This window comes from Eptesicus fuscus, chromosome 11 (genome assembly GCF_027574615.1).
Source record: "Eptesicus fuscus isolate TK198812 chromosome 11, DD_ASM_mEF_20220401, whole genome shotgun sequence".
In the NCBI taxonomy this organism is placed as follows: domain Eukaryota; kingdom Metazoa; phylum Chordata; class Mammalia; order Chiroptera; family Vespertilionidae; genus Eptesicus; species Eptesicus fuscus.
Genome location: NC_072483.1, coordinates 9353225 through 9379341, shown reverse-complemented (window position 1 = coordinate 9379341; position 26117 = coordinate 9353225). Strand labels below are relative to the sequence as shown.

Genomic DNA, 26117 nt, shown 5'->3' with positions numbered 1-26117 from the left:
TGGCTCTCAGGGTTTAGGCTCAAGCAGATTCCACTGAGCCGGAGAACTACGAGTATACTAGTATTTCCAGGACCAGCCAATGCGAACGTACGGATGCTGATCTAATCGTCAGAGGGTCCCAGTGAGGCAGGCGCTGCTGGCCATTTTACAGATGAGGAAACCAAGGCTCAGAAGGGTAACAATGCCCAGCTAGGACATGTCCCATCACTGTACCGCCTTCTGGCCTGGCCCCCTCCCTGCAGACCCAGGGGCAGCTTCCAGCAGCAGGAGACCATGGTTTTGGGCGCTGGCATGCCCAGCCTGTGAAGGCTCACGAGGCCCGGAGTGCAGTTTTAGAATCAGCCAGATCCACATTTGAAAGCCAGCATTGCCTCTTGGTCGCCGTGTGACCTTGGGTGCATCTCCTTTCCGTGCCACATGGGAATAATCACTCACACTGCAGAGCTGAGCGGGGGGCACACAGATGGCCCAGGCTGGAGCCACGCAACAGGCGGGCACTGCAGTTTCACTCCTGCTGCCTTGCGTCTTTCTAAAATGGACCAAGAGTGGTGGGGCTTGGAACCCTGGCACCGGGAGAAGGTGGAGTTAGGTCAGGGAGCTAGGCTGTCAGACAGGAAAGCACGTGGTCAGCTTCGGGCTGGCTGGCTGGGAAGATGAGGGAAGAGAATGCAAACTGTGAAGCCCAGACCTGTTGCCAGACAGCGCCTGCCCACAGCGGTGGGGCCGCCCCTTGGGGCCCTCTCCTCACTGACGCAGCTGCATGTGATGCAGGCCAGGTGCCCAGAGAGGCGAGGAGGCGGTGCCCTCTGCTGACGGAGCCCTGGCAGAACTGCAGGGAGACAAGGTTGGACTCCCTAGGGAGTCCCTTCAATGCCCCTTCCCCCCCCCCCCACTTCCCCTGACTTAATGCCTCACGGGTAAGGGTCCTTACCAGGGTCACCTCAAGGAGCCCTGAAAGCACCGTCAGTGTTTGTGTGCACAGGCATGGCTGGTCCAAAGAAGAACAATCTGAGGAGAACCTCATCTGATTCTCAAGGGGCCCCAGGACCCTCATCAGGTTACGAACCTCGGCTGCCTTAAGGCTGCAATCCCCACTAAGAGAGAGGGGCAAGAGGGCCAAGGCCGGGCCCCCTGGGGAGTGGGTTTTTAAGGAACTTTGGAAGACCAGTGCCCCTTTAAGACTCAAAGGGATGCATCCTGGAGGGAACAGTCTAGGCCTGGCTCACACAGAGAAATATCTGGGGCAGAATCCAGCCTCAGTTTCTCCGGTCACACGGACACCCATCCTGTCTGGGCCCATGCAGTGGGTGTCTGAGATAGAATTAAGTTACTTTTAGTTTCTTCTTACTAAAGGAGGGCTCACCCTTGTTGGTTTGGCTCAGTGGATAGAGCATCGGCCTGAGGACTGAAGGGTCCTAGGTTCGATTCTGCTCAAGGGCACATGCCTGGGTTGCGGGCCGATCCCCAGTAAAGGGTATGCAGGAGGCAGCCGATCAATGATTCTCTCTCATCATTGATGTTTCTATCTCTCTCTCCCTCTCCTTTCCTCTCTGAAAATAAAAATATATTTAAAAATAAATAAATAACACATAAATAAGTAAAGGAGGGCTCCAGAACACCGCTTGTCCTCACTGGGCACTCCTTCCTGGGTTGGGGTGGGGAGCCCTGGAAACCTGTGGGCCATCAGTGAGGGAAGCCTCCTCTCCTGAGAGGAGACAGAGGGGCTGGGACCCAACCAGACCCCATGCATCTATGGGAGGGAAGGCAGTGGTGGGAGGTTAGACTGGCCCTGACCTATGCTGCAGGACTGGCCCATGCCTTGGGCCTGGGGCTGGGTATGAGCACAATAGTTGCCCCCAGGAGAGACATCCCATCCCACCCCCTGGGGGCCTATGCTTAGCACTCAGCAGACAGAGCCTCAGTGTGGCCAGCGGGTCCGTTCTGTAGCCCTACAGCGACACCAGGTGGCAGCAAGAAGAAACTGCAGCAGAGGTTGGCATAGGAACCCTGCTTCCTTCCCTCAGCACCAGACCTGGAACTGCACCCCATGGGTGATCCCCGGTGGGTCTTGAGCAATTAAGATTGAGGAGCCTCAAGAAGGAGACAGTTGGACTCTAGTTAACGAGGCAGGCGGGTGTTCAAGCAATTGTTTGTGGAGGGACGTGGCCATGAGCACCTGGCGCCTCTACGGAAGGGCCAGGGGGATGGGGGGAGGGAGGGGGAGGCAGAGGCACAGAGCTCTGAGAGGGCTGTGATGGGAAGGCTTGGAAAAGAGGAGAGCTTCCTCCAACAGGAGAACACGGCCAGCCAGACAGGAGCACTGGACAGGGAGTCCTCTGAGACCAGGGTCTAGTCCTGGCCTTGCACCTGACCAGCAAGTTACTCAAGATCATGCCTGGATTAACCTTCTGTGTCCCGAGTTCCTTGTACCCCAGAGACAGACAAGGAGGGGTGATGCCAGAAAATAAAGGCTGTAGGTAAGTGTGCTGCTGTGTGTGCCAGCGGCGGGCCTTTGGGGTAGAAAGGAAGGCCAGGAAGGGATATGAGGGGAAAAGAGGAGACAAAGGAGATACTTACAAGTTGTTTCCAAGCACAGCCTACAGGGCTGGTGCTACCTATTCTCCCATCTTACAGGTGAGAACACTGAAGCTCTGGGACTATTTGAGGAACTTGGGCCCAGAGGCAGAGACCCCATTTCCCACATCGCTTGCAACCAGGAGTCACCACGTGACTGAGCTCTGACAGAAGCAACATGGGCAGAAGTGGTATCCCTTTCAGGCCTGGTCCTTCAAAATCCCCCCAGTCAGCCCGCAAGCTGTGTGCCAGCACCCAGCAGGGAGGTGCCCGGATGCCAGACCCCGGCGGAGAGAGCCTCCTGCCCCTCGAAGCACCTGCTGGGGACTCGGCAGACGGCACCGGAGGAAGCTGCGAGATCCGGGGGTCTGTCTGTTTCAGCAGCTAGCATTACCCACGCAGTAAACGGAGAGGTGGGGTTCAGGCCAGACTCCCTGGCCCCCTCCAACTTCTGTATCGGGGGCGTCAAGTGAGGCTGAGAGGAACAGTGAGCTACAGCAGCCTGTTCCCCAAATCTGTGTGTGCACGTGCGTGTGCACTAGACCATCATGGTGTGCAGCATGTACACCCCCGCCCCGCATGCAGTCTCGGTGTGTGCGCATGTGTGTGTGCACTAGAGAATCACGGTGTGCAGCATGTACACCCCCGCCCCGCATGCAGTCTCGGTGTGTGCGCATGTGTGTGTGCACTAGAGAATCACGGTGTGCAGCATGTACACCCCTGCCCCGCATACAGCCTTGGTGTGTGCGCCCGTGCGTGTGACTAGAGAACCATGGTGTGCAGCATGTACAGTCCTGCCCCGCACTGCAGCCTTGGTGTGTGAGGTCATAGTGTCCTGACTGTGGAGGGCTGGTGGGTTTTAGTGTTAAATCATCATTTTGAGCTCATTCTTGTTAAGGGCCGCATCAGGCAGCTTTCCTGCCCCTCCAGGATGAGGGGAGGGGTGGCAGGGCCAGGCTTTAGACTTTAAATGAGCCCACTGAGTGAACAGGCCCAAGGCCTCCACTCAGGGTGACCCCCACTGGGGCCCAGGCCGACCTTGACCAGGGCCTCAAACAGAGCTCCAGCTTTGAAGTCAGAGAAATCTGGGTTTGAGTCCTGGTTTCTCCATCTCCTAGCTATACAAACTGCTAAGCCCTCTTTGTCTGCTATTATCACTCTTGATGGGCCAAGTGCGGGGGCGGGGGGCGGGGGCAGGGCCTGGGATGTGCAGGGGGTTGTGATGACTAAAGGCTGGCACATATGGCGCTGTAGCCAGCGTTATCCCCTGAGCATCCGTCTGAGCAGCCTCCTCGCCGCCCTGCCTGAGATTAAGGAAGTCCTTGTAAACGTAGCTTTCCTCGGGCAAGAGACCCCCGGGGGCCAGCTGATCAGCAGGGCCTGGCAGAAGGGGCACAGGAAGCAAGTGTGCTGGAAGGCCAGGCTGTGCCCGGCTGGGACCCAGGCACGGTGCTGGAGCAAGGGTCCTGGTTCCTGAGGGGCAGGAACAGAGGAGGGAGGAGCGGAGCCCCTGCTTGGGCGCACGGCACAGAGAAGTCAGCCTACACTCCTTCACCATGTCCCCAGTGCATTGCCTCCTGCCCCCTTACTTGGGACCCTAAGGGTTAACCCCGCCCCCAAGAAAGGTTTCCAATCCCTAACAAGGACCCCACCCCCATCATTCCACTCATTATTTGCCCCCAAAGAAGTTTCCTTGGCCTCATGGGTCCAGGCTGAGGCCCCGCGCAGAGGCCACCCACAGCCTCTCAGCGGCCCTTGGGCTGATGGTTACCGTTTCTGCCCGCGAGCATCCAGAGGAATCGTGGACACTCCACTTCCACCGTCTGTCCGGGCTCAGCGGCGGGCCAGCAGCTCATGTTCTCCCACAGCCCCGCGCAGCCTGCCAAGAAGAGCAGCAGCATTAGACGGGGTGGAGGCAGCAGGCCTGGATGCTAACTCCGCACACATCGCTGTGTCCTGAGCACATGATGTGCCACACGGGCTCCCAGCCTAGGCTCCCCCATCTGGTCATGGACCCTGTGGGGACAGACCCAGTGCCCAGCGTCAGGGGGCACCTCCTGTGTGGCGGGCACTGTTAGCTGGGACGTGGTAGAACACTTTACTTCTAACAGCTACACATTCTTAAAGAGAATTTTAGGTATGAATCAAAAAGTTATAGAACTAGCATATCACATTTGTGATTTTATAGCTACTACTGTTTATGATGAGGTTAAGTTAGTAAAAAGTCGTTTGGAGAAAAGGGAGCCCTCGTGCACGGGGGGGTGGGAATGTGAGCTGGGGTAGCCACTGCGGAAAGCAGGATGGAGGCTCCTCCGAAAATTAACTGTGGAACTACCATACGATCCAACAATTCCACTCCTGGGTATTTACCCAAAGGAAAGGAAGTACGTGTCTCAAAGAGATAGCGGTGCCCCTGTACTCCCTGCAGCATCGTTCACAATGTCCGAGATAGGAAAACAACCTAACTGTCCGTGGAAGGATGAACGAACAAAGAGAATTACAATAAAATACTACTCAGCCTTAAAAAGCAAGGACATCCAGCCGCTTGTGAGAGCATGGCTGAACCTGGAGGACATTACGCTAAATGAAATAGGCCCGACACAGAAAGACAAATACCACGTGACCTCACTCGTCTGTGGAGTCCAAAGACGTCAGACTCATAGACCAGAGAGTAGCAGGGTGGACCCGGGGCTGGGTGGGAGAAATGGGGAGAGCTGGGGCAAAGGCCACCAAGCTGCGGTGACTAGGATGAGCCAGTCTAAGATCTCATGTACCGCACGATGCGGGGCAAGTCAATTGTTTTAAAGGGAAAATTACTAAGGAAATCCCAGCACAGGTGGTGCGGCTGCAGCTGGGCCGCGGGGATGAGGTGGGGGGAGCAGGGAGCTCTGTGCGCCTCCGGCTGCTTGCAGGGACTGCCTTAGCTCCAGGGTGTGAGGGAGGGTCTCAGGCCCCATCCCCACCAGCTCCTGCTCTGGGCTGGGGGAGGGCCGGAGGGCGTGCTGTCCTAGTCTCCTCGAGAGCTCTAGAAGGAAGGCACCATGCGAAGGATTCAGGCCACTGTGGGATCCTGGTAGCTGTAGGAACATGGTGGCAGAGCTGGACGCCCGAGTTGGGGGTGAGGGCAGTATGATGGGAGAGCTTTGTGACCAGGGCCACTCGGAGGGCTCACGTCCTCCGGAAGGCAGGGCTGAAACAGACCGACATCAGCTGCTGTGAGAGTGCCCGGGCCCAGGGCAGGCGAGGGGCACGCCTCCCACCCCTCCGCCATTTCTAATGGTCACCTGTCGCCACTGCCTGCCTGGCTGGAGGGGATGGGATGAACGGCTGGGGAAGTTTAAGTGGGGACACAAGAAAAGACAGCATCGGACCGCAGATGCCATCTGGGAGAGCAGCGGTGCCTGCCGAGTGCCCGGGCCCGAGTGGACAGCATGGGATACTGGCTTGAGGCAGGTGGTGTGGTGGAGCTAGGGTGAGCTTTGGACCCCAATCTACCTAGGCCTTGCCCCTGACCCCTATCAGCCTCAGTTTCCTCATCTATAAAATGGGCATAGTGATACCCCCAGGATTTTAGTGAGAATAAGTGATTTGTGTGTGCAGTGCAGTATTTTTCAATACATTAACCTTTGTTCCTTTTTTGTCTCCTGGTATTTCTTCCCCTTTCTCTCTCTCTCTTCCTCCTCAGATTACTGGTTCACGGGCTACAGGGCGACAGGAAAACCTACAGTCTTCCTGGCCGCAACCCCAAAGGGCCGGGAGGGGGGATGAAGGGGAATTCTGGTGTAATCCAAATGCTTGGGAGGAAACAAGAGGATCAGGACTTTCCTCAGACTGGGGAGACAGGGAAGGGAAGTGATGAGCAGGACATAGAAGGTTCCAGAAAGAGGCAGAGTGCCCTGGTGCCTGCCCACCTACAGGGTGGAGTCGTTGAGAGGCGAGATGGCGTGAGTCACGTCCAGATGAGCAGCACCCGGGCAGCGGGCAGAGCCCACGCCTCCCGAGAAGCCCCCGCGGGGCAGGGCCTGGGCCGGCTCCGTCAGCCACCACTCTCGGGGCCCCCAGACACGTGCCGCGTGGATCTCTGCAGGGAAGGTCCGGAAACGCCAAGGCTTAGGTTCCTGACATCCCAGGAGAATGGGGCCAGAATTAAAGTGACAGAAAACGGAGCAAGTTCTATTTTCCCACTGGAGTTTATGGACAAGGACTGTTTCCTTCATACGTGGGAAGCCCCTGGCACTGGGCCAGGCCCAGAGAACACGGGGTCCCTCTGTCCTGCCACCGTCCTGAGATAACCAGGTGGCCCCAGAGGCAGGGCTGGCCGTGGGCAGGGGCTGGAACAATGCCAGTCTCTCGATGCCCCAGCCGGGGACCCGCGAGCACTGCAAGTCCGCCCTGCGTTCGCCCCGGCGGCTCCGCCTGCCGTCCTGGGTTTATTTATAAACAAGCTCAGGTGGCCTGACCAGAACCTGCACTGTGTCAGGAGCAATGTGTCAGGCTGCAGTGACGCAGCGCTGTGGGGCCAGGATCTGCCCTTCCGTGTTAACGCTATCCCCTGCCTAGAGCTGCCATATCCATCTCCTAGCACCTTCCGCACCCCGCTTCATCCACGCACCCTTTCTCTCCCCCGGAGGCAGGGCAGTTCGGGAGATGCTCCTGCGCAGCCTGGTTTCTCGATTCCTGTCTCCCCTTGTCCTTCTCAGCGCCACAGCCCGTCCCTACACATTAAGGAAGCAGCCCCGGGGGGGGGGGGGGGGGGGGGGTTCCTGGGCGTGGCTAATGGCTAATGGCTAATGGCTGATGGCTGATGGCTGATGGCTAATGGCTGATGGCTGATGGCTGATGGCTGATGGCTGACCTGTGGCAGTGAGGCCAGGGAGTGTTGCCCTCCTTGTGATGCGGGAGCACAGGCCTGGGAAGTAGAGAAACTGAGTCCCGGTGGCAAAGGCGTTGGAAAGCACAGCACAGGGGGATCGGCACGAGGCCGGGTGCTTCTCTTTCAACCTAGAGCACAGCCAGTCCATGGAATGGACTGCCTTGGAAGGGGTGCGTTTCCCACCCTGAAAGTATCAGGCTGAAAGGGTCACGGAATTAGGAGGCTGGGAGATGCCTGAGGCGGTGAATGGATGCTGCACTTTATGAGATAAAGGACCTTCCGTCCCGAGGCTGAAGCCGAGTTCTGGGGCCGCCCGAGAATCTCCCTCCAGGAGGCCAGCTCCGGGTGAGGCAGGCGAGCTCTGAACACGGTATGCTGAGCCCTTCGCCTCCCAGGAACTGCACACTGTTCCCGGCCCCACACAGCCTCCTCCTCCAGCCCGAGAACGCTTCCTCACCTGACCTAAGCTGACCTAAGCTCTCAGTCTCACGATACCTGTCACACCAATGAAAGACAGTGGTAAGGACAGTCCCTTCTTTTTCTGAAGCCAATCCCTTCTTGGGAGGGTAAGGCTGTCTCAGTCTGGACTGCAAACTAGAAAATCCTCAGGATTCAGAGCCAAAAGATTTGGGCTGGGAGTCCTGTTTCAGCTCTGAGTGCTCCTGGGCCTCTCAGAGCCTCAATTTCCTCCTCTGTGAAATGGGGATAATGGTACTTACTGCGCAGCTTGTTCTAAGAAGTTAACAAGAAAATGTCTAAAATGTTATACAAACATAAGTTACTTGATTCTGAAGAATGAGCCAAGATCAGCTGTGCCAAGGAAAGGATGGGAGACGTACGCTGTGGGCTGGGCAGGGGATGTCCCGGGACAGGGGGAAGGGTTTGGCTGCTGAAAGCCAGAAGAAGAATCGAGAAAAGGACCCGGGAATGTTTGTTAGAGAAAAGTGCATTTAAAGCTAGTACGTATGAAATTCTGAAACATGCTACAACGTGGACGAACCTCAAAAATAGTATGCTCAGAGGAAGAAGGCAGACACAAAAGGTCAAATACTGTAGGATCCCATTTATGTGAAATGCCTGGAGTCAGCAAATGCAGAGACAGAAAGTGGCTTAATGGTTATCAGGGCCAGGGGAGAGGGGGGGTAAGGAGTGGTTACTTCACGGGTATGGGGTTTTATTTTGGGGTGATGGAAAGTTTTGGAACTAGTTAAGGTGGTAGCTACTTGGTATTGTGAATGTTAACTCCAACATTATTGTTTTCTTTGTGTATATATTTAGCACTATTGCACCAGAACATATACGAAATATTGACACAATTATACAAATGTGTTAGACCTCCAGAATGGGATATTGTAACAGATCCTCTTCTCAGTTAATGAAACATACAACCTAATAATACTTGCAAGCATACAACTGATATTCAAACCTAAATAATACTTGTTTTTTAAGAAAAAATGTAGAGCCCAGCCAGCATGGCACAGTGGTTGAGCGTCAACCTATGAACCAGGAGATCAGGGTTTGATTCCCAGTCAGGGCACACACTTGGGTAGTGGGCTCGATCCCCAGTAGGGGGCATGCAAGAGGCAGCTGATCAATGATTCTCTCTCATCATTAATGTTTCTGTCTCTCTCTCCCTCTTCCTTCCTCTCTGAAATCAATATATATATATTTCACTTTTTTAAAAGAAGCAAAGTAGAAAACGTCATTTGACCATAAATGAAGATTGCTTAAATCACATTCATAAAATGAAAGAATTAAACACTGGTTAATCACATGTAAAAATTGAATGTAATGAAACATACTAGGTTTAATTAACAATTAACTAAATGCTATTAAATTGCTCACTCTAAATTTATGTGAATTTTACCTCAAGAGAAAAAGCCTCCCCCCCAAAAAAAATAGCCAGCCATTCCTTCCTGCCCATGATCTTTGGGAGTGGAACCCAGCTGGCCGAGACAAAAAGCAAAGGGGAGGGCATGTCCCCATTTCAAAGGCGAGGACACTGAGGCCCAAGGAGGATCGGTGACTTGCTCAAGGTCACACGCCTCTACGTGACAGCCATCCACACGCCCAGATCTGTCTGACTGCCAAGCCCACATCTGTCCTGCCACCGCACCGTCTCTGGAACATTCTTCCCTCGGGGGAGCCAACGGCCTCCCGCCAGCCAGCTCCGAGGGGCATCAGCTTCTGTAAACAGAGCAATAAATAGCTCGGGAGAGCAGGCCGTGCGGCTCGCAGGGTGACCCTGAAACATTCCCACAGAATGCCGCGAAGGCCTTGGCGGCGGAACCCGGAATAGCTGGAGAGTTAATTTTTTATTTGTGATAAGTTGCTGGGCTTGGTGACAGTTCCATGAGTGGCATTTCCTGTGACTCGTCTGGTGTTCAAACATTAACTTCCTCCCCAGAGAGGACCAGGCAGTTTAACCATTAACCCCGAGCCCCAAGGAAGAGGCCACCAGCCCTCTCCACCATGGGTGCCGGGCAGACCTTGCGAGGATGGAGGTCCTATGGGCCGGGCAGCGGTGGCCCTGGACTCCAGGGGTCCTGCTCCTCGGGGGGCTGCTGGGCTGCCACCAGCTCAGTTCTGATGTGGACACATGGGCTTGCCCACCCCACGGCTCTGCCCCTTTGTCATTGCTCTGCTCCCTTCAGTCTTTGGAATTTCCCCTCGTCCACCACTTCAGTTCTAAACTTCACGCTGGGTGCTTGGCTCTGCCTTCCAACCTCTCAGCAGAGTGGCCTGAAGCCTTTCCCAGCAGCCAGGGCCTGGACATCCTCTGCCTCGGGGACTTGTGAGCCAGGTTTTCAAAGCAAAGACCACTTTCCTAGATGGAAATTGCAGAAGGCCAACATGCAAAGCACATCCGAGTGGCTTGAGCCACGTGTGGCGGGTGGGGCCAGCCTGGCCACCCTTCCATCCCCTGCCCAGCCTTGCCAAACAGTCTCAAACCTTGCTAGCCCAGCACAGCCCTTTTCTCACATGAGGAGAGGGAAATCCAGAAGAGAGGGGTGCGGTCAGGGCCTTATCCACATCTCCCCAGGAAATTAGAGGCAGAACCGGGGGAGGGGGATACCTAATGAGTTTCTCAGCCCTGGATGCACAATGAGGACCCCCAGGAGAACAAATCACCCGGCCTGCCCCAGCCCAGTCCACCTGGGCACGGACATGCTTACAATTTCCCCGAGGACCAGAAATGTGAGGTCGGCATCCGCAGGGTGACTGGCAAGTGGGCCACAGGAGAGGAGCCTGCCGGGCACAGCCGAGTGCGCAGGTGGAAGGGGGCCCAGATGGACCCCACCCGTCCACGGCAGAGGGCAGCCTGTCTGCACCGAGGAGCTGGCAGAGGCCGGCCGAGAGGCTCCTGCTACAGCGAGGTGCCGTCACGTGTTCTCAACAGCCTCCCGAGTCATACGATTATTATCCTCATTTTAAAGCGCGCCAGTTGAGAGGCAGAGGAGTGGAGTCTCTCGCCCACGATGGCCGAGAGGATGCAGCAGAGCTGAGCTTGGGCCAGAGCTGACCTAGCCTGGCGCTTGGCCCTGGCTCAGTTCACCAGACGCAGACTCTGGTGGCCTAGCAGCCCAGACCTGCTCCGTGGGCATGGGAGCAAATCTCCCTTTGCACTGGGGGAGCCCAACAGGAACATGGGGAACCCAGAAGGCCGAGCAGGAGGCCCTGCCCAAGGGGTCACTTGGGGCCTGAGTGGGGTCAGCAGAGCCAATCCATGCTCTTCACGGGAGGCCCTGGGAGAACAAAGCGCTCGCCTTTCTGCTCCCTGGTCATGCTCCGGAGAGCGCCGTCCAGGGGTGACACGGGCTGCACAGCTCACTTCAGCTAGTTTGTGACAAGTTCAGCAAGTTGGGGGCCACCCACATCCTCTGTGGGAACCCTGCACCCTCAAATGCTCTGCTCCGCCTTCACTCTCTCCTTGGGGCCAGCTCTCTCTTTTCTCTCCTCTTTCCCTGCTCCCAGTCAAGAATATGCATTCACTCTTCACTCAGTCAGTCAGTCAACAAACACAACGAGTACTTGGTCTTGCAGGCCCTGGGCCATGCACTGGGGAAGAAGAGGAGAGTGGCACGGTTCCTTCCTGGCTGAGGCAGGAACAGTCCAGCAAACCTCTACATGCAGAGCGCCAGGAGAGAAATGGGGTCCTACAGGAGTCAGGGCAGCCAGCTAAGCCAGTGGAGCTCCAGGCACCCATTACTGGTGGAGTCTACAAGGGAGAGTGGTTGGCAGAGTGAAGAAGAGAGAATGGTGTTGTAGCAGAAGGATCAGCATGTGCAAAGGACCAGAGGCATGAGAGAAAGTGACACAGTCAGGAAATTAAAAGCATTTTGGTTGAGCCAAGTGGAAATGTTTAGTCTGGAAGCCTGGGCTGGTCTGGAGGCCAAGGAGCTGGACTTCATCATGGAACCACTGGAGAGCACTGGGACATTTTAAACACCTCACATGCTAATCTTATATAATAAAAGCCTAATATGCTAAGTATCCAACCACTTGTCCGACCAGTCGCTATGACGTGCACTGACCACCAGGGTAGGTTAGCTCTGACTGGTAGGTTAGCTTGCTGCTGGGGTCTGGTCGATCGGGACTGGGCACAAGACAGACCAAACATGCCCTGGAGCCAACCTCCCACAGTGCCTCCCCAGCCTCTAAAATATTTCTTCTAATTAATTTCCTTTCAATGTGCACGAATCTGTGCACTGGGCCTCTAGTTTAAACATAACATTACTTCTCAGTGTGAATTGAAGTTTGCCATTATTTCTCCCAAATGCTTGGCATTCTCTCAGGGCTGAATGAAAGCCCCTTGCCCTGTCATTTTTAGGCATTCACCTTGGGGACATGCAGACAGAGGCAGCTACCAACTTTGCTGCACCCACGGCTGGCCTTTTTCGGGAGACCAGGAGGCTCTGGCTCAGTGGTGCCCAGTGAGCACCATAAGGCCGTGGTCCTGCTCCCCACAGGCAGCTTGCACAGCCAGTAGAGAGGAAGGGAAGGCTGAAACTATGGGAGGAAGTCAGCCTGCTCCTGTCTCTCAGGCAGCGGATGAGTGAAGTGGCTAAAGCCCACTGCAACACCCAAACTGCTTGGCCCCTGCTGCCCACAACACCCTGATTTTCCTCCTGCCTCTGGCTGCTACTCACTATGAGTGCTGGGGATCCTGAGAACCGCTCCTGGGCGCTTCCTCTTTCCCCTCTCACCCCTTCACCTCATGCAACCACAGCCCCATTGCCTCCTGTATGAAAAGTCTCCAACCCTGACCTGCTCTGAAATCTTGATTCCACACATCTAAAACTCAACTCATAACCTTCATCTCTTCGCTCCTAAATACCTGGTCTTCCTTTACCTCTTCCTCCAGTTGCTGAGGTCGAACACTTGTGGGTCATCCTGGACCCACTCTCTCCCACCTCACCACCACCCAGAGCCAATTTATTACCACATCCTGTCAGTGTTACCCCCTAAACAGCCCTTACATGTGCCCATTCCTCTCCCCCACGTTCCCCAGGAGCCAATCCTGCCCCATGTCTCCTTGGTCTTGACTTTTTTTTGCACAGGCCAACCTCACTTTCAAATGCTGGCCTGGAAATCCCTTTGACTGAGGGTTTTCTCCAACCATTGGAACCCACTTTGCCTCTAAGCACAGTAGGCTGGGAGTGCAAGGGAATTACTTACTATTAATGTTCCCTCCCCAGAAGCAGCCCCAGGCTCTGACTGATGGGGAGCTGGTGGACAAATAGGCCAGCTCCTTCGCCTCTCCCAGGTGTGTGTTCTGTGCTGGCTCCTAAAATGCCCCAGGGGGATTAAGTTCTCATTGCCCACAGTGATAAAGCAAATTCTAACCTCCTTTCCTTCTCTGTCTCCATTCCCCACTCCCTATTGGGCTTTCCAGGAATCACCTGCCAAATGCCACTTGCATATTTTTTCCCTTTTTTTTTTTTCAATTACAGTTGACATACAATAGTATATTAGTTTCAGGTGTATATCATAGTGATTAGACATTTCTACACCTTATGAAGTGATCCCCCAATAAATCTAGTGCCCATCTGACACCATACATAGTTATTACAATATTACTGATTATATTCCCTATCTGATTTGTAACTATCAACTTGTACTTCTTTTTCTAAAATATATTTTATTGATTTCAGAGAGGAAGGAAGAGGGAGAGAGAGAGGAACATCAATGATGAGAGAGAATCATTGATTGGCTGCCTCCTGCATGCCCACTACTGGGGATCAAACCTGCAACCCAGGCATGTGGCCTTGACTGGAATCAAACCCAGGAACCTTCAGTCCACAGGCCAATGCTCTATCTACTGAGCCAAACTAGCTAGGGCTCAACTTGTACTTCTTAATTCTTTCACCTTTTTCACCCATTCCCCAACCGCTCTCGCATCTGGCAACCATCAAAATGTTCTCTGTATCTATAAGTTTGTTTCTGTTTTGTTTGTTTGTTTATTTTGTTTTTTAGATTCCACATATACGTGAAATCATCGGGCATCTGTCTTTCTGTCTGACTTATTTCACTTAGCACAATACCCTCTAGGTCCTTCCATGGTATTGCAGATGGCACAATTTCATTCTTTTTTATTGTTAAATCATATTCCATTGTATATATCACCACTTCTTTATCCATTCATCTATTGATGGACACTTGGGTTACTTGCATATCTTAGTTACTGTAAATAATGCTGCAATGAATATATGGATGTATATGTCTTTTTTACTTAGTGTTTTGGGTTTCTTCGATAAAATACCCAGAAGTGAAGTTGCTAGATCTTTTTCTGTCTCTTGTTATAGCCTTTGTTTTAAAGTCTATTTTGTCTGGTATAAGTATTGCTACCTCAGCTTTTTTGTTTGTTTCCATTTTCATGAAATATATTTTTTCCATCCCATTACTTTCAGTCTGTGTGTGTCTTTCAATCTGAATTGAGTCTCTTATAGACAGCATATGTATCGGTCTTATTTTCTTATCCATTCAGCCACCCCATGTCTTTTGTTGGAGCTTTTAATTCATTTACATTTAAAATAATTGTTGCTAGATATGTAGTCATTGCCAAATTATTATTTATGTTTTTTATCCTTCTTCTTCTTCTTCTTCTTCTTCTTCTTCTTCTTCTTCTTCTTCTTCTTCAAGAAGTCCCTTTAACATTTCATGTAATATTGGTTTGATGGTGATGAACTCCTTTAGCTTTTTCTTGTCTGGGAAGCTCTTTATCTGTCCTTTGATTCTGAATGATAGTCTTGCTAGGTAGAGGAATCTTAGCTGTAGGTCCTTGCTTTCCATCACTGAATATTTCTTGCCACTCCCTTTTGGTCTGTTGAGAAATCAGCTGACAGTCTTATGGGAGCTCCCTTGTAGGTATCTCTTTCTCTTGCTGCTTTTAAGATTCTCTCTTAATCTTTAACCTCTGGCATTTTAATTATTATGTGTCTTGGTGTGGGCCTCCTTTGGGTCATATTGTTTGGGACTCTCTGCACTTCCTGAACTTGTATGTCTATTTCCTTCTACAAGTTAGGGAAGTTCTCTGTTATTATTTTTTCAAATAAGTTTTCAATTCCTTGTTCTTTCTCTTCTCCTTCTGGTACCCCTATGATACAAATATTGGTACACTAGATGTTTTCCCAGAGGTCCCTTAAACTATCCTCATTTAAAAAAATTATTTCCTATTTTTGCTGCTCTGTTTGGGTGCTTTCTTATCTTCCAAATCGCTGATTCAGTCCTTTGCTTCATTTAATCTACTACTCAATAAATTTCCTCTAATGTATTCTTCATTTCAGTTATTATATTCATTTCTGACCCCTCTTTATGTTTTCTATCTCCATTTTTATGTTTCCTATCTCTCTGTTGAAGTTCTCACTAAGACCATTGAGTATTCTTATAACTATTAAGTGTTTTGAACTCTGCATCTGGTAGATTGCGGTCTCCACTTTGTTTTGTTCTTTTTCTGGAGTTTTATTCTGTTCTTTCATTGGGGACATATTTCTTTGTCTCCTTATTATGGCCTTCTCTGTTTGTTTCTATGTATTAGGTAGAACTGCTATATTGCCAGGTCTTGGTAGAGTGGTCTTCTGAGTAGGTGTCCTATGGGGCTAAGTGTTCTCCCTGAACTAGGTGCTCCAGGTATGTTCCTTTGTTTGGGTAGTGTGTGCTCTCCTGTTGTAGTTCAGCCTTGATTGCTGTTGGCACTTCAATGCGAGGGATTGACCCTCAGGCTGATTGGTTATGAGAACTGGTCGTGACTATAGCTGTTGTGCAGAGGCTGACCCTACAGAGCAGAATTCTCTTTATCAAGACTCTGGTGGCTGCCAAGTTTGTCCTTTGGGTGTGTGGTTTGTGGAGGTGGTTGGGTGGTGCTCTAAAGCTGGCCACCAGATATGTTGCTTCTTGTGGGAGCTGCATGCCAAGACATCAACTGCTCAGGGCCACTCAGTCTGAGCTACAAAGTGATCTGCAGATATTTGCCACTTGTGCTGGGCTTGGAGGTGCCTGAGAAAAGCTACGCTGTGAATTGAGGCTGGCTGCTGCTAGTGTCAGGCTCGAGGCCACTTAGCAAGAGGTAGAGGGCACGCCAAGGCCAGATGCTGCTTGTTTAGAGTTTGTGAACTTTTCAGAGATTTTAGGAAAATCTGCAGCATGAGCCAAGACAGGCCATTTATAAAGAAAAGTCACTGGAAGTGGCCTGGGTGGGCCTACAAGTTAGGTGGGGCAGGGTCTCAGGGAATCTCCAGTGTGGGGTGAATAGTGTTAGCCAGGTTGATGGAGACTCAGATATGGCAGCTGCCTATACTGCAGGGTGTGGGTTCAGCAAAGGAACAATGGCCTCTGCCATCTGGGATAAAGCTGCCCCTCAGCTCGTACCCTCATGCCAGACACTTCAGTGCCTCCTGGTATATCTCTGGCACCTTTGAGTTGCTGCCCCAGCACTGGAACTCAGAGAGAGTGAATCCAAGAAGCCATGTGTGGGCCCTTTAAGAGGAATGTCTGGGACTCTAGTAGCCTTCTACCTCACTCAGCTACAATTCCTGCTGTTTTTTACAGCCAGAAGTTATGGGAACTTCTCTTCCCAGCACTGGAACCCTGGGCTGGGGAATCTGTTGTGGGACTGGGACCCTGGCTCCTCAGGGGGACCTTCAAAACTGAGATATCCCTCCAAATTTTTATCCACCACACATGTGTATGGGACCAGCCCGTTCTGCATCTCCACCCTCTGACCAGTCTTAACATGTTTTTTTCTATAGATCCTTACTTTCAGCATTTCTGTTCAGCTAGACTTCAGGGGGTTCTGCATGACGGTTTTTTTGTAGTTTAGTTATAATTCTGATGTGGTTGTGGAAGGAGGTGAGTATAGTGTTTACCTATGCTGCTATCATGGCTGGAAACCAAGTTACTCATATTTGAATCCTTCTCTCAGGGTCTGCTTCTGGGTAATTCAAAGGAATACAGTCTTTCTAGCCCCAGTGACCATTATATATTGTGCAGAACTCACAGTGGGTCTCTCTGATTTTACTCCTGTCCTCCAATGCACCTTCCACATCACTCCCCTTTAAGACTTGCCAGGTCTTTCCATTGCTCTTAGGATCAGGATAAAAGTCCTCTACATGTTCAATGAGGCCCTCTGTGCTGTGGTCCTGCTGCCTTTTGAGCTCACATGCCCAGGCTGTGTTCCAATGTTTACCTCACCAGAGTTACAATGGCTGAGGCAGAGATGGTCCATTGCCCATTCTCCTTTCTCACTAAAAGAACAAGACCTCGTTCAAGGTGGCCACATGCACAGCTAACAATGTCAGTCTTCAGCCTCGGTTGCATAGAGGTGGCCATGCAGTCCAGTTCTGGCTGATGAAGTGTAAACAAAAGTCACCTGGAGAGCTTTTGTAAAGTTTGGCTTCCAGTATATCTCACCCTTCCTTCTTGTACTTTCTTCTTCTTCCTGTCAGAAAAAACAGGTGCTCTCCTCTCCTCTCTGGAGGTATAGCAGCCATCATCTGCCATTAGGCAAATACCACACATTAAGCAGAAGGACAGAAGGAATCTGGAATCTAATGACATCCTGGAATTTTGTACCACTTCTGGATTTTTTTAAAGTGCAAAAAAATCAGCTCCTGTTTGATAAAGCTAATCTGTCATAGGCAGTAAATGCATTCCTAAATGGTAAGTGCTTAGTCTATGTTCCTTTTTTCTCGCCATTGTATCCTTTATTCTCACCATACTTACCTCATAAGAGTAAGCACTAAATATTTTTTTGAATGAATGTTTTTAATTTCACACTAACCCCATAAAATAGATGAGGTCCAGAGACATCAAGCAACTTATTCAAGATCACACAGTCTGTATAATATAAAGGGCTGAACCCCTTCTCTCCCCTCCTCTTCCTCTTTCTTTCTTTTTAAAAATGGAAGTAAAATTCACATAACAGATCAGAGCTCTTTCTCCCTTTCAGCCCACAACACATTCCAGTCAGGCAGTAGTCTTCACCTGAGCTGCTGAAGCAAGACAGCAGGTAGAGTACAAGGCTCTGCAGAGGCAGGTGAAAAGAGGAAGGAATCAGCCGCACAGTGAGCATAGTGACCAAGTTCTTAGAAGTGTTGGCACAGTGCTATTGTTGGAGCCAAGGAAAGAGTCATCAGACTGGCCATGGTGGACAATGAGAAACTGGGCAGCCAACAGCTTGAGAATTTAAAGAACAAAGGTCATGACTTGGAGAGAAGAGTATTGCAAAAAGATATGTGTGGCCTATATACTAACAAATTGGACAACCTAGACGAAGTGGATAAATTCCTAGAAACACACAATTTACCAAGATGGAAGCATGAGCAAATAGAAAATTTGAGCAGACTACTAATCAGTAAGGAAGTTGAATCTGTAACAACATAAAAAATCTTCCAACAAAGAAAAGCCCAGATAACTTCACTGATGAACTCTACCAAACATTTAAAGAAGAATTAGCAGCACTAATCCTCCTCAAACTCTTCCAAAAAACTAAAAAGGAGAAAACACTCTTAGAATCACTCTATGAGACCAGCATTACTCCATACCAAAGCCACACAGACTCTACAAGCAAATGACAGACAGATAACACTGATAAACACCGATACAAAAAATCCTCAACAAAATACTAGAAAACTGAATTGAATTAGAAAGTATTCCTGCAATGTAAGAGTGATTCAGCATATGAAAATCATTCAGTGTAATCTACACTAATAAAAGAGAAACATGCAAATTGACCATCACTCTGCTACACCCACCAGCCAATCAGAGCGAGTATGCAAATCAATCCAACAAAGATGGTGGTTAATTTGCATATGCAGGCACGAAGACTGAAGAGAGTTTAGAAGGAAGAGGGAGGGAAAGCAGAAAGTGGGGCAGCGGTGGCGGGAGGGAAAGCGCAGGGTGGCGGCGGTGGCAGGAGGGAAGCCCACTGAGGCAGGCTTCACTCTCTTCTCTGCTTCACTCAGGCCACAGGAAGCCCTATTCTTGCAGTAATAGGCCCGAGGAAGCCCTATTCTTGCAGGAATCTTCCTGCAATGGGCCTCTAGTCTATATTATAAAAACCCAGTGGCCCTAATGCTGTAACGACCAAAGACCGGCGCAGGTGGGCGGGGCTGCGTGATTTCGCGCACTGGACTTCTAGTATGCCATATTAACAGAATGAAAGACAAAAGCTACATGATCATCTCAGTTGATGCAGAGAAAGCATTTGACAAGATTCAATACCTTTTCATGATAAAAAGCAAAAGCAAAACTGAAGCTAAGAATAGAAGAAAACTATCTCAACACAATATAGGCCACATATGAAAAGCCCAGAACAAACATCATACTCAATGGTAAAAGACTGAAAGTTTTTCCTGTAAGATCAGGAACAAGACAAGAATGCCTGCTTTGGGCACTTGTATTCTGGAAGTACTGGAAGTACTAGCTATAGCAATTAGGCAAGAAGAAGAAATAAAAGGCATCTGAATTGGAAGGAAAGAAGTAAAATTACCTCTGTTTGCAGATGACATGATCTTATATGTAGAATATGTAAATATTTTACAAAAGCAATTGTTAGAACTAATACATGGATTCAGCAAAGTTGCAGGATATATACCAAATCAACATACAAAAATCAGTTGCATTTCTATACACTAATGAGAAACAACCTGAAAAGGAAATTAAAAAACAGATTCAAGGAACCAACTCACCTCCACCCCCAATGGCTGGGTGGCCAAGGAGTTGTGCAGTGACCCCCACACTCCAGCAAACAAAGTGCTGCAAGCAGTGTGGAGTGTGCAGGTTGTGGCCTGCAGCCTGCACACCGCCTAGGCAGCGCCCTCTGCTCCTGCCCACCAGCCCTGGGGCCTGAGGGCGAGCACCATCTGGATGCTGTCCACTGGCCCCAGTCTGCTATAGGTGGGTAAATTCACAGAGAAACATAAATGGATAGCAACAGAAAATAGTACTGGAACAGTGGAACAGCAATTTTTGCACAGGAAGCTTTGGGAAATGTTGTTTACTGAAGTCTGCCTGAAATTGGAACATAATTGAACAAACAAGATGAGTTTGGTGCTTTGGAAAGTGTAAAAGCTGCTAGTGAACTCCATTCTCCTTTATCAGAAGTAACTGAGATTAATGAAGCTCATGCAGAAAATCTCAGGCTTGTCAATAAATCTTGTTATGAAGATGGTTGGCTGATCAAAATGACACTGAATAACTTTTCAGAACCAGATGAACAAATATGTGAAGAAGCATGGGGAATACATAAAGTCTATTGAGGAGTGAGAACAGAACCCCCTAGATAAAGTAGTGTGAAACAACATTTTAAAAATGCAATAAATCCAACTTATAATAGTTTCCAAAAGAATAAAATACTTAGGAATAAACTAACCCATGTGAATATTATAAAATGTTGCTGAAAGAAATTAAAGAAGATGCAATAAATGTAAAGACATCTGGGCTTTTGGATTTGATGACTGAATATTGCTAGATATGTCAATACTACTCAAAGTGATTGATAGATTTAGCAATCTCTATCAAAATCCCAATGATAGAAATATTTTATTTAATATTTATTCATTTACTATTTATTTAATATTATTTACAGAAATAGAAAAATCCACCCTAAAATTTTTATGGAATTTCAAGGGACCTAATAGCCAAAACAATCTTGAAAAAAATAACAAAGTTGGAATCTCACATTTCCTGATTTCAAAACTTACTAAAGCCACAGTATTCAAAATAGTGTGGTATTGGCATGAAGGGAGACATGAAGACCTATGGAATAGAAAAGAAGGCCAAGAAATAGACCCTCATGTATGGTCAAATGAATTTTGACAGATTTGCCAAGACTATTCAATGGAAAAGTATAGTCTTTCAATAAATGGTGCTGGAAAAACTAGATATCCACTTGCAAAAGAATGAAGTTGGACTCTTACCTTACACCATATACAAAAATTAACTCAAAATGGACCAAGAACCTATAATAGCTAAAACTACAAAATTCTTAAAAGAAAACATAGGGGGAAATCTTAATAAGCTTGGATGTGGCAATGCTTTCTTGGATATGACACCACCAAAAGAACAGACAATGGAAGTAAAAACAGATACATTGGACTATGTCAAACTTAAAAACTCCTGTGAATCAAAGGACACACTCAACATAGTAAAAAGGCCATCTACACAATATGAGAAATGATTTGTGAATCATATATTTTACAAGGGGCTAATATCCAGAATATATAAAGAACTCCTACAACTCAACAAAAAAACTAAAAGACCTTATTAAAAATGGGCAAAGGACTTGAATAGACATTTATTTAAAGAAGATATGCAAATGGCCAGCAGCACATAAAAAATGTTCAACATCACTAATCATTAGGGAAATTCAGATCAAAACCACAATGAGATACTATGTCACACACCCATTAAGATGACTACTATAAAAAACAAACAAACAGAAAATAACAGGTGTTGGTGAAGATCTGGAGACATTAGAACCTTTGTGCGCTGTTGGTGAAAATGTAAAATGGTGCAGCCACTGTGGAAAAAGTATGGTGGTTCCTTAAAAATTTAAAAACAGAATTATGATATGATTCCAGCAATTTTATTTCTTGGTATATACCCAAGAGAATTGAAATCCAAGGACTAGTCAAAAATTTCCAGCAAACAAAAGTCCTGGACCAGATGGCTTCATGGGTTAATTTTACCAAACATTCAAAGAAATACTAACACCTATCCTTCTCAAACTATTCCAAAAAATTCAAGAGGAGGGAAGAATTCTAAGCTCTTTTTACAAGGCCAGCATTATCCCAATTCCCAAACCAAATAAAGACACTACAAAGAAAGAAAAGTTTAGGCCAACATCCCTAATGAACATAGATGCTAAAATCTTCAACAAAATATTAGCAAAGCAGATCCAGCAATACATTAAAAAGATCATACAACATAATCAAGTGGAATTTATTCTAGAAATGCAAGGTTGGTACAATATTTGTAAATCAATAAGCATGATACATCACATAAACAAAATAAAAAATTAAAAATCACATGATTTTGTCAATAAATGAAAAAAAAGCATGTAATAAACCCCATCCTATCTAAAAAAGAGGGAATATGCTAATTGACCCTCACGCCATCACAAAGATGGAGGTGCCCACAGCCAATAAGGAGGGCATATACTAATTGACTGCCCCGCCCTCAAAGATGGCAGTGCGCAGAGCCAATAAGGAGGGAATATGCTAATTGACTGCCCAGCCCTCACAGATGACGGCGCCCACAGCCACAAGATGGCAGCGTCCAGTCCCCTCAGCCCTGCTGAGGCGGCAGGCATGTGGCAAGGCTGGTTCTGCTCCCAGGCAGGCCCAACTGCTCTGCACACCTGCCTCTGGAGTCCAACAGTCCTCTCAGCCCCCCCCCCGCCGCCGCCCAGGGCTAGCCCGAGGTGCAGGCAAGCCTCAGATGGCAGCTGCCCAGCCGCCCAGGGCCACCCAAGGCTCAGGTAACCAGGGATGGCTGAGGCTTGCGCTGCCTGCAGTGGCAGCAGCAGAGGTGTGATGGGGCATCACCTTCGCCTGATCACTGAGTCACCTCCTGTCACTGAGGGCTCCCAGACTGTGAGGGGGGCAGGCCAGGCTTAGAGACCCCCTCCAGTGCATGAATTTTCATGCACCAGCCCTCTAGTCTATATATATAAAACCTTAATATGCAAATGGCATAGACTGAATGCAAATGGCATAGACCGAATGGCAGAACAACCAAACAATCGGTTGCTACAATGTGCGCTGACCAACAGGAGGTGCAAGCAGAACATAGTTAACCATGACGGGATGGTGGAGCAGGTAAGTGGGGGCTCCAGACCAAGGCAGGGCACCAGTCCCTGTCATCAGAGCGAGCCTCTGGTGGTTACTGAAAATTCTTTGCTCCTGTGCCATGGTCCTACCTGGTGCTCTTACCTGCTGCTGGTGCTGGCCCCGCTCGCACCCTCTGCTGGCCCCAATCATCCCTCAGGACTTCCCCACCTCCCCCTGCTCCTGAGGGGCGATAGGGGCCAGCAGCTGCCTCTTGCACCCGCTGCCACCAACGGCCCCACTTGCACCCGCTGCCAGCACTGGAGCCGCTGCTCACACCCACTGCCAGCATCGGCCCTGCTGGCACCCGCAGCCTGTGCCTGAGCCACAGCTCACACCTGTTGCCATTGCCCAGCACTGGTCCCAATCACTCAGTGCCATCAGCGGGTGCGAGTGGTGACTGATCGGGGCAGCAGTCACTGCTCACATCCTGCTGACGGCACTGGCCCCACTCACACCTGCTGCTGGCACTGGCCCAATCGCTCCTCACCATCAGCCAGTGTGAGCAGGGTTGGTGCCATCAGCACATGGGAGCGGCAGTGGGAGGGGGGCTGCCAGCAGACAGGGAACTGGGGGCTACAGTGGAAGGGGCTGGGAGGGGGCATGGAGGATGGGCTGAGACTCACCCCTGTGCCCACCACAGCCTCGCGGCCCACAGTTCCTTTCAAGGTGCGCGAATTCATGCACTGGGCCCGTAGTTTATGATAAAAACTCTCAGCAATGTGGGGATAGAGGGATCATACCTCAACATAATAAAGTCCATATATGACAAACCCACAGCCAACATCATACTCAATGGGAAAAATCTAAAAGCATTTCCCCTTAAGATCAGGAACAAGACAGGAATGTCCTCTTTTACCACTCTTATTCAACATAGTACTGGAAGTACTAACCATAGCAATCAGACAAAAAGAAGAGATAAAAGGCATCCAAATTAGAAAGGAGGAAGGAAACTCATTATTCACAGATAACATAATATTGTACATACAAACTCCTAAAAATCCCTAGGTCTAATAAATGAATTTGGCATAGTACCAGGATAAAAAATTAATATTCAGAAATCGGTGGTATTTTTATACACCAATAATGAACTATCAGAAAGAGAAATTAAGAAAATAATCCCATTTAGTATTGCAACAACAAAGAATAAAGTACCTAGGAATAAATTTAACCAAGGAGGTTAAAGACCTGTACTTGGAAAATTATAGGATATTGAGGAAAGAAACTGAGGATGATACAAATATGTGGAGATATATACTGTGTTCATGGATTGGAAGAATTAACATCATTAAAATGTCCATACTACCCAAATCAATCTATAGATTCAGTGCAATTCCTATCAAAATACCAATGGCATATCTCACAGATCTAGAAAAAAATATTATATGGAATAAAAAAAGACCCCAAATAGCCTCAACAATCTTAAGAAAGAAGAACACAGTTGGAGAAATCACAATACCAGATATCAAACTATACTACAAAGCCACCGTAATCAAAACAGCCTGCTATTGACACAAGAGCAGGCATATAAATCAATGGAACAGAACAGAGAGCCCAGAAATAAACTGACACCTTTATGGTCGATTAATATTTGACAAAGGAGGCAGGGCAAACAATGGAATAAAGACAATCTCTTCAATAAATGGTGTTGGGAAAATTAGACAGGTACATGCAAAAAAATGGAACTAGATCACCAACTTACATCATACACAAGAATAAGCTTAAAATGGATTAAATATTTAAATGTAAGTTTGATTTCTGTCTCTAAAGATTTGCCTAAAGTTGACATATCATATAAATAGAAACATATAATACATGATCTTTTATAACTTGCTTCTTTACTTAACATGTTTTAATATTCATCCATGCCATAGTATTCCTTTTTAAGACCCAATAATATTCCATTGGACATCCACGCATTTTGTTTATCATTCATCAGCTGACAGACACTTGGACTATTTCTATCTCTAGGCTATTATAACTAGTGTTACTATGAACACATGTGTACAAGTTTTTATTTGAATAAAATGGATTGTTTTCTTAATGCAACCCTTCCTTGCCCTTAGATGAGGGAAAGCAAAGAAGATATGTTAAGGAAGGGACTAGAAATAAAATTAACATTTAAATATCAAATTAATGATATTTAAAGTCTTGATTAGTAATAAGAATTAATATTTAAATTGATAATATTTAACATATTTTCTCTCATGTATCATTATAATTCTGAAGTAGACAACCACTTTATAGATCAGGAATCTGTGGCCCAAATGGTTAAATAATTTGTCCATGGTCGCACACCAGAGACCCCAGGTTTTTCTAACCCCACCCTGCCATTCTGACTGCCTCACTCATCAAACTAGCGTTGGAGGTGAGAGAATGGACGAGAGGTACACTGCCTTGACAAGGAATTCTTACCAAACTTGGTGAAGTTATCATGCAAAAGTTAATGGTACAAAAACCTTGGCTATGTGCACAAGCCCAGAGAAAGAAAGAATGGTGATAATCTGGCTTTTTGGGTGTACATACACGGATCATGAGCTGATTACCTGAATTAATACAGCTGGCTCTGCCCCTATATCCCCATCCTGGTCCAGAGGACCACTTCCCCTGACACAGTGGGACCGGACATGATCCATGTCAGGAGTGGACTAAGGTGGGCTACGCACCTGGGGCTGGCGGCTCCGTGCCACGGTCTCCTGTCCTCTCTCCAGAGAGTTCTTGCAGGCACTTGTCCCGCTCCTCCCACAGCACCCGCAGCACATCGCACAGTCTGGGGAGGGCTCCAACCTGCAAATCCAAAACCAAGAATGCTCATCATTGCAGCTAAGTTGGTTCTACCCCATAAGGACTTACTATGAGCAAGAATGGTGCTAGACAATGGGATTCAAATTCAGGGAGACAAAGCCCTGCCCACAGGAAGCTCCTAGTCCATAGTGAGGTACAGGCAATCACTTCTAGGAAGGAGTTCAGAACAGCAATTTGCAGCTTGTCCGCTGCAAATCTTGCCCTTAAATTTATAAAGGCTTCCAGCCCAACAAGCTATTTGCTCTCTGGGCACCTCACTATTATTCTGTAGGACTTCATGCCTTTCACTCCAACTGTGTTTATTTTTCAGGTTTTGAAAGCTGACTGCAGGGAGGAGTTGAACAGGAGGACGGAGGAAAAATTGTCACACAGTCCTGGCTTCCTAGCTCTTCCTAGAGTGAATTTTCAAAGCAAGGCTTCATTCTTTCATTTGTACCTAAGACTTAAAAAATATGTGAATGAATGAACAAACACCTAAACAGATAGCCAAATCAAATTCCCTCTTTACTTTTTACGGAGTATCCTACCTAATAATA

At 48.6% G+C, this 26117-nt stretch overlaps 1 protein-coding gene across 1 annotated transcript in view; it reads right to left on the bottom strand.

Moving 5' to 3' along the window:
- SCTR (secretin receptor) overlaps positions 1-25860 on the bottom strand; it is a 56393-nt gene extending 30533 nt beyond the window's left edge. The window contains exons 1-3 of the mRNA XM_054723495.1: positions 25840-25860; positions 25443-25563; positions 4346-4453 (exon numbers count right to left, since the gene is read on the bottom strand). Coding sequence (XP_054579470.1) covers positions 4346-4453; positions 25443-25563; positions 25840-25860 — 250 coding nt within the window. The remainder of the gene's footprint in view (positions 1-4345; positions 4454-25442; positions 25564-25839) is intronic.
- Positions 25861-26117: the final 257 nt, after the last annotated feature.